This window comes from Acomys russatus, chromosome 1 (genome assembly GCF_903995435.1).
Source record: "Acomys russatus chromosome 1, mAcoRus1.1, whole genome shotgun sequence".
In the NCBI taxonomy this organism is placed as follows: Eukaryota; Metazoa; Chordata; class Mammalia; order Rodentia; family Muridae; genus Acomys; species Acomys russatus.
In genome coordinates, this window is record NC_067137.1 from 38,559,557 (window position 1) to 38,575,271 (window position 15,715).

The 15,715-nt window shown below is 42.0% G+C and overlaps 1 protein-coding gene across 5 annotated transcripts in view; it reads left to right on the forward strand.

Moving 5' to 3' along the window:
• Positions 1-12,794, forward strand: part of Kidins220 (kinase D interacting substrate 220) — a 94,079-nt gene extending 81,285 nt beyond the window's left edge. For 3 of the 5 annotated variants that reach the window (XM_051144034.1, XM_051144071.1, XM_051144043.1), the window contains 4 exons: positions 832-963; positions 2,715-2,813; positions 3,732-3,968; positions 6,406-7,759. In XM_051144034.1, the coding sequence (XP_050999991.1) occupies positions 832-963; positions 2,715-2,813; positions 3,732-3,968; positions 6,406-7,659 (1,722 nt within the window). In that variant the 3' untranslated portion in view covers positions 7,660-7,759. Of the gene's footprint in view, positions 1-831; positions 964-2,714; positions 2,814-3,731; positions 3,969-6,405; positions 7,760-11,177; positions 11,239-12,696 lie in introns of those variants that run through there. The other 2 variants (XM_051144052.1, XM_051144060.1) reach the window with 2 other exon arrangements.
• The last annotated feature ends 2,921 nt before the right edge of the window (positions 12,795-15,715 follow it).

Consider the following 15,715-nt stretch of genomic DNA (forward strand, 5'->3'; position numbering starts at 1 on the left):
GCTTTATCGCGCCTATAGCTTTCATAACCTTTTTCAGATATACTTGGAGCAAAGAAAAGAGTTCATTTACATAAAACCTGATCAGTTGGTCTGAATCCACTACTCCTTAGATACTGTGGAAGCCCCAGGCCACACTCTCCAGACCTGCATGTGCACTTGTGGAATGAAGACAAGCACACAGAGCTGGCCATAGTGAAGGCTCTTCAGATGCCAGCACTGTGGAAGATGTTCTTCTAAATAAGTGCTTGATTTATTTTATGACTCCTTTTCTTTTTAAATGAAAACAGGCTTTTATAGATTAGATCATGCAACTGTTGTAGGGTCTAGAGAGGAAATTTTAGATCCCTTGCATAGTTCTAAAACCTTAGACTAACTACCAAGGCAGTGCATAGAATGTTTAAGGTTGCTTAATTGTTTGATATAGACACTTGAAATTATTCTTAGATATGTTTTTTGTATTCTATAATATAAGTGTCTGCAATTTTCTTTCTTTTTTTTTTTCTCTCTCTCTCTCTTAAGTTCTTATTCCCTTATTGAGGGCAATACCCTTATTTCTTAAAATTAAGTGTAATCATTTGAGGACTTGCGATAGGTCTGGTCCACAGGATGGCCATCTTAGAAAAGTGGTCTGGGTCAGGCTGTCTCTGCTGTAATAAACGCTACGTGTCATAATAGCTGAATCTACTGATTAAGAGCATTTTTCTTAAATTCTATATGCAGTGGGTGTGTTTTCTTTATTCTAGCAGTATAACTTAATGAATTTTTCTGTCACAGGACCTTATACACTCCATATTAATGCTACTTCTTTATGTATTTCCCTTGACTTCCTAGGCATCGGCCTCCAACACAGGCACAGCACTGTTACTGAGTTCAATGACTGTGGATATCGTGGCTGAGAAACTGAGACAAATAGAAGGATTGGACCAGACCATGCTGTCTCAGTATTGCACAACAATCAAAAAGGTGATGTGTGCTTGCATCTTACCTGCAGAGAGGACTGACAGTGCAGAGACAGGCAGGGTACTGAGCAGCACATCTTTACACTGAGCCACTGCAGTGCGACACCTCTAAATGAAATGGGTGCTTTCTTTATTTGAATCCCACACTTGTTCTTTTTATAAGTAGATTATAAAGTAATTTATATAAAGTATAAGTAATTACTTATAAGTAATTTTATAAGTAGATTAAAGAAAAAGTAGCTATATGACACTGCTACTTAACCAATGGTCTAATATAAGTAAAAATAAAATGACATGATGAAAAATACAACAGCTCATTCACTGTGGAACAGAGAACATTGTGAGGCTACTTGGGTGCAATCATTATCTTCAGCTGCACACAGTATTGGTCTCTGATCTGAAACCTCTGGAATAGGAAACATTTTGAGCACGGAGGCTAGTATAAGCCAGATATCAGAGCCTTTTGGACTTCGTGCTGGATGTTCAGTTGGTAAAATCGAAATGAATAGCCCTCCCTAAGTGGGAAGCACTGCACTTGGAAGCAGTTTTGCTCCCAAGTGTTTTGGGGAAGGATACTTGGCCTGTAGTATGTGTTTGTGTGGCTTCATAGTAATTATAGAGTGAGCTTCATTTCCCACAAATTGTCATTTTTATATCATGTAAGATTTATGATTATGTCATTTTTGAAGAACCACATAGGTTGGGCTTGCAAGGCTGGTACATCCATGAAAGTATTTTTCTTCTAAGCCTTATAGTTCCAGAGTTACCCCCAAAGATGAACAGTTATGCCTAGAGGTGCAAGGAAGACATTGCCGATGTGAAGTTAGCTGAGTCCAGATTTTTCTTCTACCCTAAGCTTTCACATCACAGTTATTGAAGTAGAACATTGATAGCAAGCTTCTGCTACTTAGTGCCCTTCAAAGAATTACATACATTTATGTGTACAGTTTTACTAATCTAAGCCTACATTTGGTCAGGAGTTTAGCACAAGTCCAATTTCCTACAGAGATAATTCATGCCTAGCCCTGTCTGTCTGAGTCAGTACCTCCTTACCACCCACAAACCCACTCCTCCAGGCTACTGGCTAGTGTCAGGAACGTCTGCCAGGGACAGGACAGGCTCTGAATGCTTGTGCCTTTGGAACTAACTTAGAAGTGGAACATTTTACCAATCCCCAACATAAATACTGCCTAATTTTGCCAGTTAGTAGTCAGACTTCTTTTCATAAAATCAGAAGACCACCTTGTAATTATGCTAGTATTTCTCATTTAAGTGCAGCTAGAATCATAGGGACCCAAAAAATTGAAAGCCTATTTTGTCATAAGTTTAATAGACTGGGAAGTTAGCAGCTGGACATTCTTTATCCGGTGTAAGTTGTGAATCACCTTGTTAGACACACTTCACTTAGACCTTGGTCGGCACTAGCACACCCAAAGTGTAGAAATCAGCTTTGCTTCCAACAGCCATGCTCATGTTAATATTTTCTCAGATTGGAACAGAAAAATTAATGGTTTTGTTGCTGCCCAGGACAAAGCAGGTGGAAACATTTGAGAGTCTGGTTAGTCCTGATGCACGCTGTTTCACTGGAAGCTTGGAACTTAGGAAAATGTCAAGTGGTCTGTGTGGCTGAGATGCGGTCATTGTATTTCAGAGTGATGGCCACTCTGAGAGCAGCCTCTCTGAAAACAGAACAGAAGAGACTTGTGATCACTAGTAACTCAGAACACTCTACATTTTGTTTCTGGTTTCACTCAGGCAAACATAAATGGCCGAGTATTGTCTCAGTGTAATGTTGATGAGCTGAAGAAAGAGATGAACATGAACTTTGGAGACTGGCATCTTTTCAGAAGCATGGTAAGGTTTTTACCACACCGTCGTACCACAGCCCTTTATCATACAGGGTAAAGGTGTCCGCAACATTGTACAAACACAGCACTAACAAGTGCATGTTTGCGCTTTGGGTGGGTTACTTGCTTTTATTAAGTTTCACACTTGAATTGAACCCAGTGTTATGGGGAGTAGTCACAGCAGCATGTGGATCTTGTCCTTCCTGAGGAAGAAGCAGCTCACCTGTTTCCCATGCTTTTATTTGACAACTCCAGTTCTAGGTGGGCTGCTCCAAGCCCTCCAGGCCTCAACCTTTAGTGTCTGTCCTTGTTCGTTGCTCTGTATTAGCAGTGATACACATGAGCCACTTTAGAAAAAGCCCCACCTTGAACATGAGGTCGCCCTGGTACTCCTTGTCCTTCGTCCACTCCCAGGTGAAGTCTGATCATCCTGGCTTGTCTTCAAGAATCGTGTCAAATTGCTTTACCCAGAATCCCTTGAAAACTAGTCTTCCCTACCACACACTCACCATCTTTGAGTGTCTACTTATTGTTGCTGGTTTTGGAGTAGCACTGGGGCCTAGGCATGGTGCTGCACGCCTTTAATACCAACACTTGGGAGGCAAAGGCACGTGGATCACTGTGAGCTCGAGGCCAGCCTGGTCTACAGAGTGAGTTATAGGACAGCCAAGGCTACATAGAGAGACCCTGTCTCAACTCCCCTCGCCCCCCCCCAAGAAGTTGTACACTAAAATGCTCATTCTTTTTTTTAGCATTATTAATAGGATTAAGGTAAGGCTTGGCATAAATTCACTTGGATGGTTATAGTGGGAAATGTGCTTTCTTGACTTCATTGTAATAACTTCATTTTCCTCTATCGTTAATGGTCTCTGAAGCCTCACTAACGTGGTTTGGCAATGTGGATGACTATTCATCTTCTTTTTAGGTCTTAGAAATGAGAAGTATGGAAAGCCAGGTGGTCCCCGAAGACACACGTTTTCTTAATGAAAACTCCAGCGCCCCAGTTCCTCATGGGGAGTCTGCTCGCCGATCTTCTCACAATGAACTACCTCACACAGAGCTTTCCAGCCAAACTCCCTACACCCTGAACTTCAGCTTTGAAGAACTGAACACGCTTGGCCTAGATGAGGGAGCCCCACGGCACAGTAATCTGAGTTGGCAGGTATTTATTTTGTATACTGTTTTCATATAATTGGAGAATATGCTGGCACATTAAAACACTCAGAGAGTAGTGATTTCAGAGCCCAGCTGGACAAGAGGGAGGCTGTCTACTCAGGGCTTATCTGGAGGGCAAGAATAAGTGAAGTACAGGGAAGTGAGGTTATTCAGAAATTGATAAGCAGGAGAGTGAGAATGGGGGCTGGGCGTGGTGGTCCATTCCCTTTAATCTCAGCACTCCAGAGGCAGAGGCAGGAGGACCTCTGTGAGTTCTAGGCCAGCCTGGTCTACATAGAGTGAGAATGGGGCTATAGTAAAGTGGTTGCAAATTTGCCATTCTTTTGGTGTTTTCCTGTGAGATTTGGTGAGTATTAGCCAAAGTACACCTGTATAGACAACTTGCGTCCTGCTATCCTATTGAAATCTTTAGTTTGGCTTCTTTTTGCACACAGGAACACATACTAACACTACACTTGTTCTTCTCATGTTGCTCAGGCTGACTTTTAGCCCCAGGGCTCAGGAGATGACCTGCCTCAGTATCCTGAGTGCCAGGGCCACAGGGCTGCACTGCTGTGTGGATTACCACACATGTTCTCTCTGGGGGTATTCTTAGACAGGTGCAAGCATCAGGAGCAGAAGCACAAGTGAGTAATGTGTGAGGAGTCAGGGAAAAGAAGAAGAAAATAAGCTGGGGAGAACCAGAGCAGGGTGCTGCCAGGAAGCTGCACACCAGGCAGTGTGGGAAGAGCAGTGCCTGGTGGGTGCTTCTGGTGAGGGCTTTTGTTTGGCAGTGAAAATAGGTTTCACTTTCTCCAGACTGTCTACCTTAAGTGAAGAAGCCATTGTATTATTAAATACTGACTAATGCAAGAACTGCTTTACAGTGAACTAAGTTCACACTTGGTCCTTTGGTCTCTTTGTTCTGACAAAGTACTTCCTTTCCTCTCCAGCTTTCTGAGGAGCCTCCTCCTCGCCCCCACTGCTCAGGAGCTTCCACCTGTTCTCACCTAGAACAGACCTGTTAGCACAGCCGTTCTTACCCTGCCCTGTGTTCTTAGCCTTTGTACTCTTAGACATACTCAGGGCCTGGGCGGGCGACACGGCTCAACAGTAATGATGCTCGCTACAGCCTAACGACTTGAGTTTGATCCCTGGGCCCACATGGTAGGAGAGAACCAGCTCCCCAAAGTTGTCCTCTCACCTCCACACACATCCCCAGACCCATGTACGTGTACACACACGCACACACACACACAGTAAAATATCAGGACCCAGAAAACTGCATATGTAAGTTACTATAAATAGTTAAATAGAACCTGAAAATGTTTCTAAATATGTTTAAGTATTTGTGTGTTTACATAAATACCATTTTTTTACCAAAAAAAAATACTATTTTTTAAACAAAAAAGTCCAGTGAGAATGGGACTGTTTTACACATATGTTTAATGTCTGGCTTCATAGAGGACAACTGGGTCCCCAGGCACTGCTGCCTCATGTCTCCTGTGACAATACACATTTAGCTCTGGGCACGCATGTGTGAATGAAAGAGCAAAGGCATAGAACACCATCTTGTCCTGCAGAGCACATAGGACCCATGAGTCCCTCGCACGGGGCCTCACTCAGCATTTGAGAGCAGCCACATTAGTGGGTGGAGGGAGGCACTGTGCATTCTGTTCTCCAGTCTGATGTCATCCTGTGCGATCTCCTTCCAAAGAGAAAGTCTTGCTGCTGCACTGTTGTTCTAGCCTTTCCTATGGTCCATTCGTAAGCTCTCTCTATGCTGTTTCTTTCATTCCTGCTTCTTTTTCCTAATCTGTACTTTTCATTGCTCATTTATTAGGTATCCTAGGCTCTAAGGCAGCTCTACCCTTATAACTCAGTATTAGAAAGGGAACTTGAGCATATTCTATTCTGCCTTCACTGGGGTCCAGGTGACCCAAAGCTCCCATTGTTGTTCACTGCAAACCTCTGTTATCATCCCCCCCCCACCCATTTTAAAAACATTTTCTCTCTCTGAATTAAAAGTTGACAGGAACTTCTTACCATATAATTTGAGTCGGGTTCTTTTATCATACCTTGAAGACTTTGCTTCGTTTTTGAGATCTGTCTTTATTTCTTCTTTATCTCTTTTAGAGGAATTCTTTTTAGAAGGTGCCTTTACCTTAAATAAAATTGCAAGTACTCAGATGACTTAAACAACCTGAAATTGTTCTTTTAAATATAAACAGTAAATTAATGTTGCTAAAAAAATTTATAAGCTAATAACAGAATTATTCATAAATTCATAGCTTTTGCTAAACTGTTAGGTCGATTTTTTTAAAGACCCTGGTATTTTGATAAATTTTATATTATTAGTATACATATGTGTTTCCTAAGCTGATGTTTATTATGTCTTTTCCCTTCTTATTTGAATTCTTAAATTTTTTTTTCTGTCTTCACAGTCACAAACTCGCAGAACCCCAAGTCTCTCGAGTCTCAATTCCCAGGATTCCAGTATTGAAATTTCAAAGCTTACTGATAAGGTGCAGGCCGAGTATAGAGATGCCTATAGAGAGTACATTGCTCAGATGTCCCAGTTAGAAGGGGGCACAGGGTCGTCAACAATAAGCGGCAGATCTTCTCCACACAGCGCATACTACATAGGTCAGAGCTCTTCTGGGGGCTCCATTCATTCCAGTCTAGAGCAAGAAAGGGGGAAGGAGAGTGAGCTAAAGCAGGATGACGGGCGGAAGTCCTTCCTAATGAAGAGGGGGGATGTCATGGATTACTCCTCCTCAGGGGTGTCCACCAACGAGGCCTCACCTCTGGACCCCATTACTGAAGAAGATGAGAAATCCGACCAGTCAGGTAGTAAGTTGCTCCCAGGCAAGAAATCCTCAGAACGGCCCAGTCTCTTCCAGACAGACCTGAAGCTAAAGGGAGGTGGTCTGCGCTACCAGAAACTTCCCAGTGATGAAGATGAGTCTGGGACAGAAGAGTCAGATAATACCCCACTGCTCAAAGATGATAAGGATAAAAAGGCTGAAGGCAAAGCAGAGAGAGTGTCCAAGTCTCCAGAGCACAGTGCCGAGCCAATCAGAACATTCATTAAAGCAAAAGAGTATCTGTCGGATGCCCTCCTTGACAAGAAAGATTCCTCAGATTCGGGAGTGAGATCCAACGAGAGCTCTCCCAGCCACTCTCTTCACAATGAAGTGGCAGACAGCTCCCAGCTGGGAAAGGCAAATCTCATAGAGCTTGAAGATGATGGCCACAGTGGGAAACGGGGGATGCCACACAGCCTGAGTGGCCTGCAAGATCCAGTTATCGCTCGGATGTCCATTTGCTCAGAAGACAAGAAAAGCCCTTCTGAGTGTAGCCTGATCGCTAGCAGTCCTGAAGAAAGCTGGCCTGCGTGCCAGAAGGCCTACAATCTGAACCGAACACCCAGCACCGTGACTCTGAACAACAACACTGTGCCCACTAACCGAGCCAATCAAAACTTTGACGAGATGGAGGGGATCAGGGAAACTTCTCAGGGCATTTTGAGGCCTGGGCCCAGTCCCAACCCAACTGCTGTTCAGAATGAAAATCTGAAGACACAAAAGCGAAGCCAGCGGTCCAGTTATACGAGGCTCTCAAAAGATGCATCTGAGCTGCATGCAGCCTCCTCAGATAGCACAGGCTTTGGAGAAGAAAGAGAAAGCATTCTCTGAGGAAAAGAAGTGATGTAGCACTGTCCTACCTAAGGAGAAGATTGTCATGAACTTTGAACTGGTCCATCGCCATTATTCGTCATGTTCATGCACCACAGATAGCTGCTAGGCGGCCAGGCAGATGCTGAGTCAGACATCCTCTGTAAAACAGAGGAAAGCCTGCGAGGATGGTCACCAGTCATCTCCATTGTCATCTTCATCGTGGGCAGTTTAAAATGTCACCATTACTGTTATGCCCTTAACTGGCACACAGCTATGTAGAGTGAATATAAAAATATAGGCTGAATATAAAAATAGGTCGCAAGTATATTTAAAGTTGAAAAGGCTTAACTCACAAGGGAAAAACTCCTTTATAAAATATTCATGAAACATTGGAGAGAAGATACAGTGTTAGATGAAGCAGAAACCAATTTTGCTGTTAGTGTTTAATCTCGGTACAGATTTATAGGCTTTAGAGTAGCCCAGAGACTTAGTGAACGCCCAGCAAGTGGATAACCAGTGCTCTGTGCAAGACTCATTGCTTTTTAAAGAGGCTTTAAAATTTAAGTAGAAAATATATACTGAAGAGGGTGATAAAAATTGATGAGAAAGTGAGTCAGCAGAACCTAAGCAGTGGCCTGGGCCGTGGTGAGTCGTTAGCAGAGGAGGTGGGGAGAGCAGTGTATCCCTGGGATGCGCTCTCCAGACCCAGGCCTGCCTCTCGACACCATCCACCTGTGCCCTCAAAACCACCTTAGTCTGTTCTGCAACTCATTTGTTACACACCTAGCTTAGTTTAACTCATGGTTAAGGGGAAAAAATACACACACAAACACACAAAACTTTTTTTGTTTGTTTGTTTTAGTGGTACTGGTGATTAAACCCAGGACCTCACAAATGCTAAGTCCTGTATCACCAAGCTACATCCCCAGCCAACCTCGAGTCCTTCCTCCAGAGACCCAGGAAGACATGAATATAAGAGGCACAGCAAACTCTTAATTAATATACCAGGAAATTGTTATGTTAAAGGAGGTAGTGACACTAGACAAATAACAAGGAACTACTTAGTTTACTAAAATTAAAATACTGCCTTCTATACTGCAACATATCTGTTCCTAAATCAGCATTTTAATTCTGGGGAGAAATTATAAAAACTGAGGCATGGTTTTAAAAAAAGAGTTTGAAAGCATACAGCAAAGAAGAGCAGAGATTGAGCTGGTGTGACCATGACACTCTACTTCCCATTATTCTTAGCAAAGCTGGGAGAACGACCACATACATTTAAGTCTCATGTAGAGGTGCCTGCCATCACATGCATTGAGGCTGTCTGTCATTTGATCATAGCTTGTGTATGTAGAATCGATTCTAGCATTATATCCTGAGCCACAGGGAAGATAGTAGATGGCGAAGTATCAGGGTTAGTGTGTGTTGAGATGTCCATCACTGACTGGACCTTGTGGTTTACTTGACGCTGTGCTGGTAGCTGCTCCATGTTTCACTGCCTTGCTTAGTGTAACTGAGCATTTTCATGAAGTGCATATGTTGCATGATCTCCTCTAACCAGTATCACAATGTTACTGATATTATGCGTTTTACTACTATAGTGCTTATTAGTATGCAGTATCATGTACTTGGTACTTCAGAGGCAGTTTGGTTTCTTTCCAGGTGAGTCACAGTCATGGGATCCCTTTATTACACTGTCTGTGAAGAAGTCAGTACTGGAGTGCCAAGTGTACACGTAGACTAGGAACAATAAAGAGTTGCATGCCATCCCGACTCATGGAGTTTTATTCACTATAGCAATGACAATTCACATTCTGATTAAAAATTAAAACATGGTTTGTGTGTCTGTTTTGTCCTATGACTGGAGTGTGTAAAGACTTACAGGTCATGAAGTTGGTAGAATGTTCCAGACAGTCTTTATTGTCTTTCCAAGAAAGGTTAGCTCTGAAGCCCTTATGCCTAACTGGTGCTTTCTTGAAGCATCAGCATCCCAGGACACCATAGCGCTGAGAATTCCATTTCTGTAGCTAGAGGCGGACGAGCCAGAGCCCTGCAGAACATCAGCTTATTACATGAACATTCTGGACAAACCTGATTTCTCCTACTGATAGAGAAATTGACAGGCCAGATGGAGTCCTGAGTCACTATTATCCCTTTGAGTCTGCATGTCAGTGTGTGTGTGTGTGTAATGCATAGCTCAGTCTGATTCACACACAGGCAAAACTCTGCAGTAAGCTCAATAAAATAATAGAAAAACGAGCCAGTCTCTTGGATTCTGTCACTCAGTCTTGTGTTGTATGAGCCACCTTTGCTCCCCTTCAGCCATAGATCGTGTATTGATGTAGCTTCCAAACACCATGGCCTTCTGGAGGGTTATTTCTGAATACATCTGGAACCTTGGTTGTCCTAGAACTCGCTCTATAGACCAGGCTGGCCTCAAACTCAGAGATCTGCCTGTCTCTGCCTCTCCAGGGCTGGAATTAATGGTGTGCACCACCATACCTGGCACCATTGATGTTTTTCAAGTGAGTCTACTTTTCCTCTGCTGGATGACCAAGCCATACTGAAGTTTAAGCTTTGCTGAGCATGGTGGCCCGCCTATTCAAGGTCAGGTGTTCAAGGTCAGCCTCCACTACTTAGGGATTCTGAGACCAGCCTGGCCTATGTGAGACCCTATCTCATCAAACTAAAATTGCAAAAAACTAGAAGCAGTATTTTCAGTAGGAGAATTTGTCTTGTGTGCTATTTTGTATAGGTTTTAAATATAGTCAAGATAATTCTAATTGCCTAACCAAGTAATTTTGGAGTTGTATTTGCTTAAGTTCTAATCAAGAGAACTCAAGCACATTTGCATGTTCTACTGCTATAATAAAATAATCTATGATCATGAATTTTTTTTCTTTACTAATCATTAAATTTTTTTGAATGAAATTATTTTTTTTCTTTTGCTCTGGCTTAAGTACTAAATTTAAAAGGTTTTAAGACCACGTAATTTTTGGTTATACCAGGAATTCTCAGCCTCTTTAGAAATATCCCGTAATTAAAAAAAAAAAAAAAAAAATCTATGAATTCCTGGCTAACTTCTGATTAGACCACTATACTTACCAGGAAAAGAGAGCCTAGGGCCTGCTTTTAATTCATGAGCGAATGACTTTGAAGGATTAGGTAGAAAGGAGGGTGCAATAAAATGAATATTTTTGGCAAATAGGTGCTATGGATCCCAGCCTGCCTTATACCCCATCTCCTTCCTAGGCTTAGCAGACACAGCAGAAGAGAAGAGCGGAGGGGGCAGGTGAACCTCCTGAAATGACTGCCCCTCCACACTCAAGCTCAAGCATAGGCCAGAGTTACACTAGTGAATTCATTGAAAAGTAGAAATTTACGGATAGCAGTGAGCTGGCTATCCATATCTGTATCCGTATCCAGCAGTGTTTAATTGGCTCGTTGCTTGGCAAAGGTTGAGAATCCCTGGTTGAGACTAATTAAGTAGAAAGAGCTTTAAAGTCTTACATAATGTTAAACCCTTTCCTGCCTAGGAAGAAAATGCCGCCCCTGTGCTAGACAGACAGCGGTTCAGAAGATCCAGTTTAAATTGAGGTAGGTAAAACACTAGTTTTCAAAATAAGAATCATCTGGGACAGTTGCTTGTTAGCCACTGTCACCCATATGGTTGAAGAGTTTTTTAAATAAATGATTAGCAAACCTTGTTTGCTGTAAGATCCTGTCTCCTAGGACTGTCAAACTACACCCATGAAGTCTCACCAACATGGCTGCCTCAACATGACCTGAGCAAGGACATAGGCTTGCCAAAGTGGATTGGGGGTCGGGGTAGGGCTCACGAAACCTCAACCATACTCAAAGACCTACAGGTAACTAAGGAATGCTGACAGTGGGAGGAACAGTCTTAACCAGGGAAGGGCATGCCAATTGTTCGTCCAATACCAAATGGACAGCCCTGAAAACAAATACAAAGTAATGTTATGCAGCCTGAGCAGGTTATATGTGTGTTTAGGAATATATATTATATGTAACAATAATTAATGAAAAACAGACCATGATTTAAAAAAAAAAAAAAAAAAAAAAGGATTGGGCATATGGGGGAATTTGGAGGGAGGAAAAGAAAGGGGGAAATGGCTATATTATTATCTCTATTTTTAAAAAGAAGCAAACCACAGTCCTGGCCTCAAGGTCCTCTGGCTGTTGGCCCAGGCAGGCAGGTGATGTGGGTAAAAGGTTTCCTAAGGATATTCTGGAACTCAAAGCTGCAGCCCCTTCTGAGAGGGGCTTCAGGGGCTGAAGATGGATGAGCATTTTTTCTGGTCTCCCAGGACATTTTGAAAAATAATGAGAGAGGTTGGTCAAGAAGGAAGGACATCTACTGGTATTTCTTCACTCAGGATGCCACCCTAATAGTATCAGAAATTTACAGACACTGTAGAATGCCAGAGGTTCTCCCTTGCTGGCAGCACTGCCAGGAGCCACAGCAAGGGCCAGCGCTTGAAATCTGAAGTATGCCATCTATTGGTGCCTATTGCTTTTGTGCCTCTGTAAAGCTAAAGTTTTCCTAGTGAAGGACCATCTGTGTTCCCAGAAACACTAGTGGAGTGGGTCTTCAAAAGTCTGGAATCTGAACTGTAGTGAAGACCAACATAAATTAGGGAAAAAGCAAAACACACAACACTAAACATTATATAGTGTTTAACACAGGCAGTGTTACTGTTTCAAAACACAAAATATTCTGAATCTGCCTGTGAGTGTGGCCTGTGGTCATTAACAGAGACTACTCCCCAGGCCTCACTCTGTAGTAAAGATGTCCTTTGTAGTGTTATTTATTCTAAAGATGTGTATTAGGAGTCATTTTACTGCAGTCTAGCAAAGCATGGACTGGCATATCAAGATGAATTACTAAACTGCCAAGACATGAGTAAAAACCATAGTCACACAACAGAAGATGTCCTTTATTCAAGTTAAGCTGAGGTCATTAAGGCCTTGATTATTCATGATCATTTTATAATTTTATCATATTTACACATATTTACCTCCTTCTCTTTCAAGGCAACAAGGTCTCTAGAACCTTAGTATCTGCCCATAGACCAAACAACGCTTCTTTCTCATTCTCCTGACAGTTCGGTTAATTTTCCCAGCTGGCTTCCTCACCATGTATAAGGGGGTGAAGAAGACACGGCCACCACTCTAGCCCTGCCATGTATTCGGCCAGAGAAGAAATTTGTCACGTTAACCAGATTTATTTGTTCTCTGTAAATGTAGGACTTAAGTTAGTTTTTAATAAAATGTTACTTTTGTAAGATTTTAGGCAAAAGCCCAATGTATAGCAAAAAGCCATGTAAATAATCTAGCTTCTTGTGTCATGTGCTGTAGCACGTTCTTGGTTAGTTAAATAATAAAACGTTAGATAGTTTCAAAATCAGCACAGTTCTGATGCAAGTTATGTTTCTTAGAACTTTTAGAAGGCATGCTGTTTTTACTTAATGCAAATTAAACTACTTTATTTTGTAAGAGATCATTTTCTTTTGGATTCTGTGTTTTCTCCATGTTTGCCCATGTTCTTTTTTTGTTTTGTTTTTTGTTTTGTTTTTTTTTTTTGTCTGTGTTTTCTTGGAGATTGCATTCTATGCATCCTATTCTACTATAAGACATCATTAGCAGTACCACAAGAAGAAACTTCAACATAGCTTTTTAGACAAACACAACTTCAGATAGCCTGGGGCAGTCAGCAGAAATGTCTGTGAGTGACTAGGGTACATCTATACTAGGCTAGTAAACTGGCCAGGGTCTATGTGAGTATTACACAGTGTGTTACAAATGGCATGCCACGCTGCACCTCACCACAGTTCCTCATACCCCCCAACACACACACACACACACACACACACACACACTGTTATACCTGTCTCTCCACCTCTCTAGCCTTGATAAGCTTCTCTGTTTATGATTCCAGTAATCTTTCAAGATGTAATACCATGCTTGGTTAAAAGTTCCCCGAGGATGGATACCCACAGCCCACCATGGTAAACCACATCCTTTCAAAGTGCTAGGCAATGTGTTTTAAAATCCTCTTGTGTACTTAATCCTCTTAAGCCCTTGGTATAGTGGAGATGCCCTTCTCATATATCAATGTAATTCTAGAGTCAGACTAAACTGATATTTCTGTACTTCACATTAGAATCTTGAAAACTATATTCAAGTGTGACTTACCTGTGGTAAACCCCCAATTCAGGTTTATAATATAGTTAGACTTTACAATCAGTGTGCCCAACTTACCTTAGCTAACTCAGAACTTCAGCCTCTCTTTCAGTGGGTTATTTTCAGTGGCAGCTTGCCATCTCAGACCATTCTGATTGCTTGGCCTATGAAGAGTGTGCTATACTAGGATTCCATAGTGAATTTGTTTGTTTGTTTGTTTGTGTGTTTGTTTGTTTATTGGTTTTTAGAGGGTTTTTCTGTGTAGCCTTGCCTGTCCTGGACTCACTTTGTAGACCAGGCTAGCCTCAAACTCACAGAGATCTGCCTACTTCTGCTTTCCTGGGTGCTGGGATTACAGGCACACTCACCATACCCGGCCATATTGAAATTTTTTTTATATGAATGGGTGATTATGCATTGTTTGAAGATCTCCTTACCATGTCGATGCCAGGCAAATCATTCTTAATAGCAATTCCCCAATCTCACTAGTCAAATGCATTTGAGCTTCAGTTTTTTAGTTAAGAGTTTTGAGTTCCATACAGTATGTCCATATTCACACACACCTAACTCTTCCCATATCTCCTTTCCCCTCTCCTATCAACTCTGTATCTTGTCTTCTTCTTCTTCTTCTTCTTCTTCTTCTTCTTCTTCTTCTTCTTCTTCTTCTTCTTCTTTCTTCTTCTTCTTTTTCTTCTTCTTCTTCTTTTTCTTCTTCTTCTTCTTCTTCTTCTTCTTCTTCTTCTTCTTCTTTTTCTTCTTCTTTTTCTTCTTCTTCCTCCTCCTCCTCCTCCTTTAAAACAAATTTATGCTGCCCAAAATAATCTTGGTTGTGTGGTCTTCTACTGGAATGTGCTCAGCTTACTGGGGGCTACACCTCAGAGCTAACTAGCCCTTTGTTTCCCAGAAGCCAATGGTTACCAGTTGCTCCAGTACTAGAAGTGGGATTGTGTGTCCAGTTCCCTGCTTCATGCTGGGATTTGGTCTGGCTTGGACTTTTACAGGTTTTGTACAGACTGTGGGCAAAACCACTGTGAGTTCTTATGTGCAGCTGCCCTGCTGTCTCCAGAAGATGTTTCCCTGTAGCCACCCATTACCTCTGTCTCTTACACCCTTTCCATCCCCTCTTCTGCAATGATCCCTGAGTCTTGGGAAGGGAGTGCAGTGGTGTGTGTGTGTGTGTGTGTGTGTGTGTGTGTGTGTGTGTGTGTGTGTGTGTTACGTTCCCTTTAGAGTTGAACATTCTCCAGTCTCTTATTCTCTGCACCTTGGTCAATTGTGTATCTCTGTGTTAATCACCACCTAGTGCAAATGAACACTTCTAGATGAAGGTCTAGAAGTACACTGATTCATGGATATGATGAAAAGTCATTAGGAGTTGTTTTAGTACTATGTCCATTTAGCAGCATAATAATAGTAGGTTCTCCCCTAGAGCTATGACCTGTCTAGCCATGTGTTATTGGTCCAGTAATGATACTAGGTATAGGTTTCATACTGTGGAACTGGCCTTAACTGCAATCAGAAAATAGTTGGTTACTCCCATGCTGTTCATGCCATTATTGCACCAGTGAGCATGCCCTGCCAAGCCAGTCATTGTTGCAGCTTGCACATGAAAACAGTAAGGATGAAGTTTCTAGGTCTGTACAAACTTGATTTCATCATGTTCTATGACTTAAGTATGTGCTGTCTTCAGCAGTAGGGTCTTACCATCATGAACTTTATTTCTTGTTCATGTAATATAATTCATAGTTCATTGATACCTAAGGTCACATAAAGACATAGCTCTTGTGGCTCCACTATCCTTAAGGAAGCAGAACCCTCTGGCCCACCTTGTAGATTTGATTAGTAATATGGCCAAGAGAGGTGAGGGGTC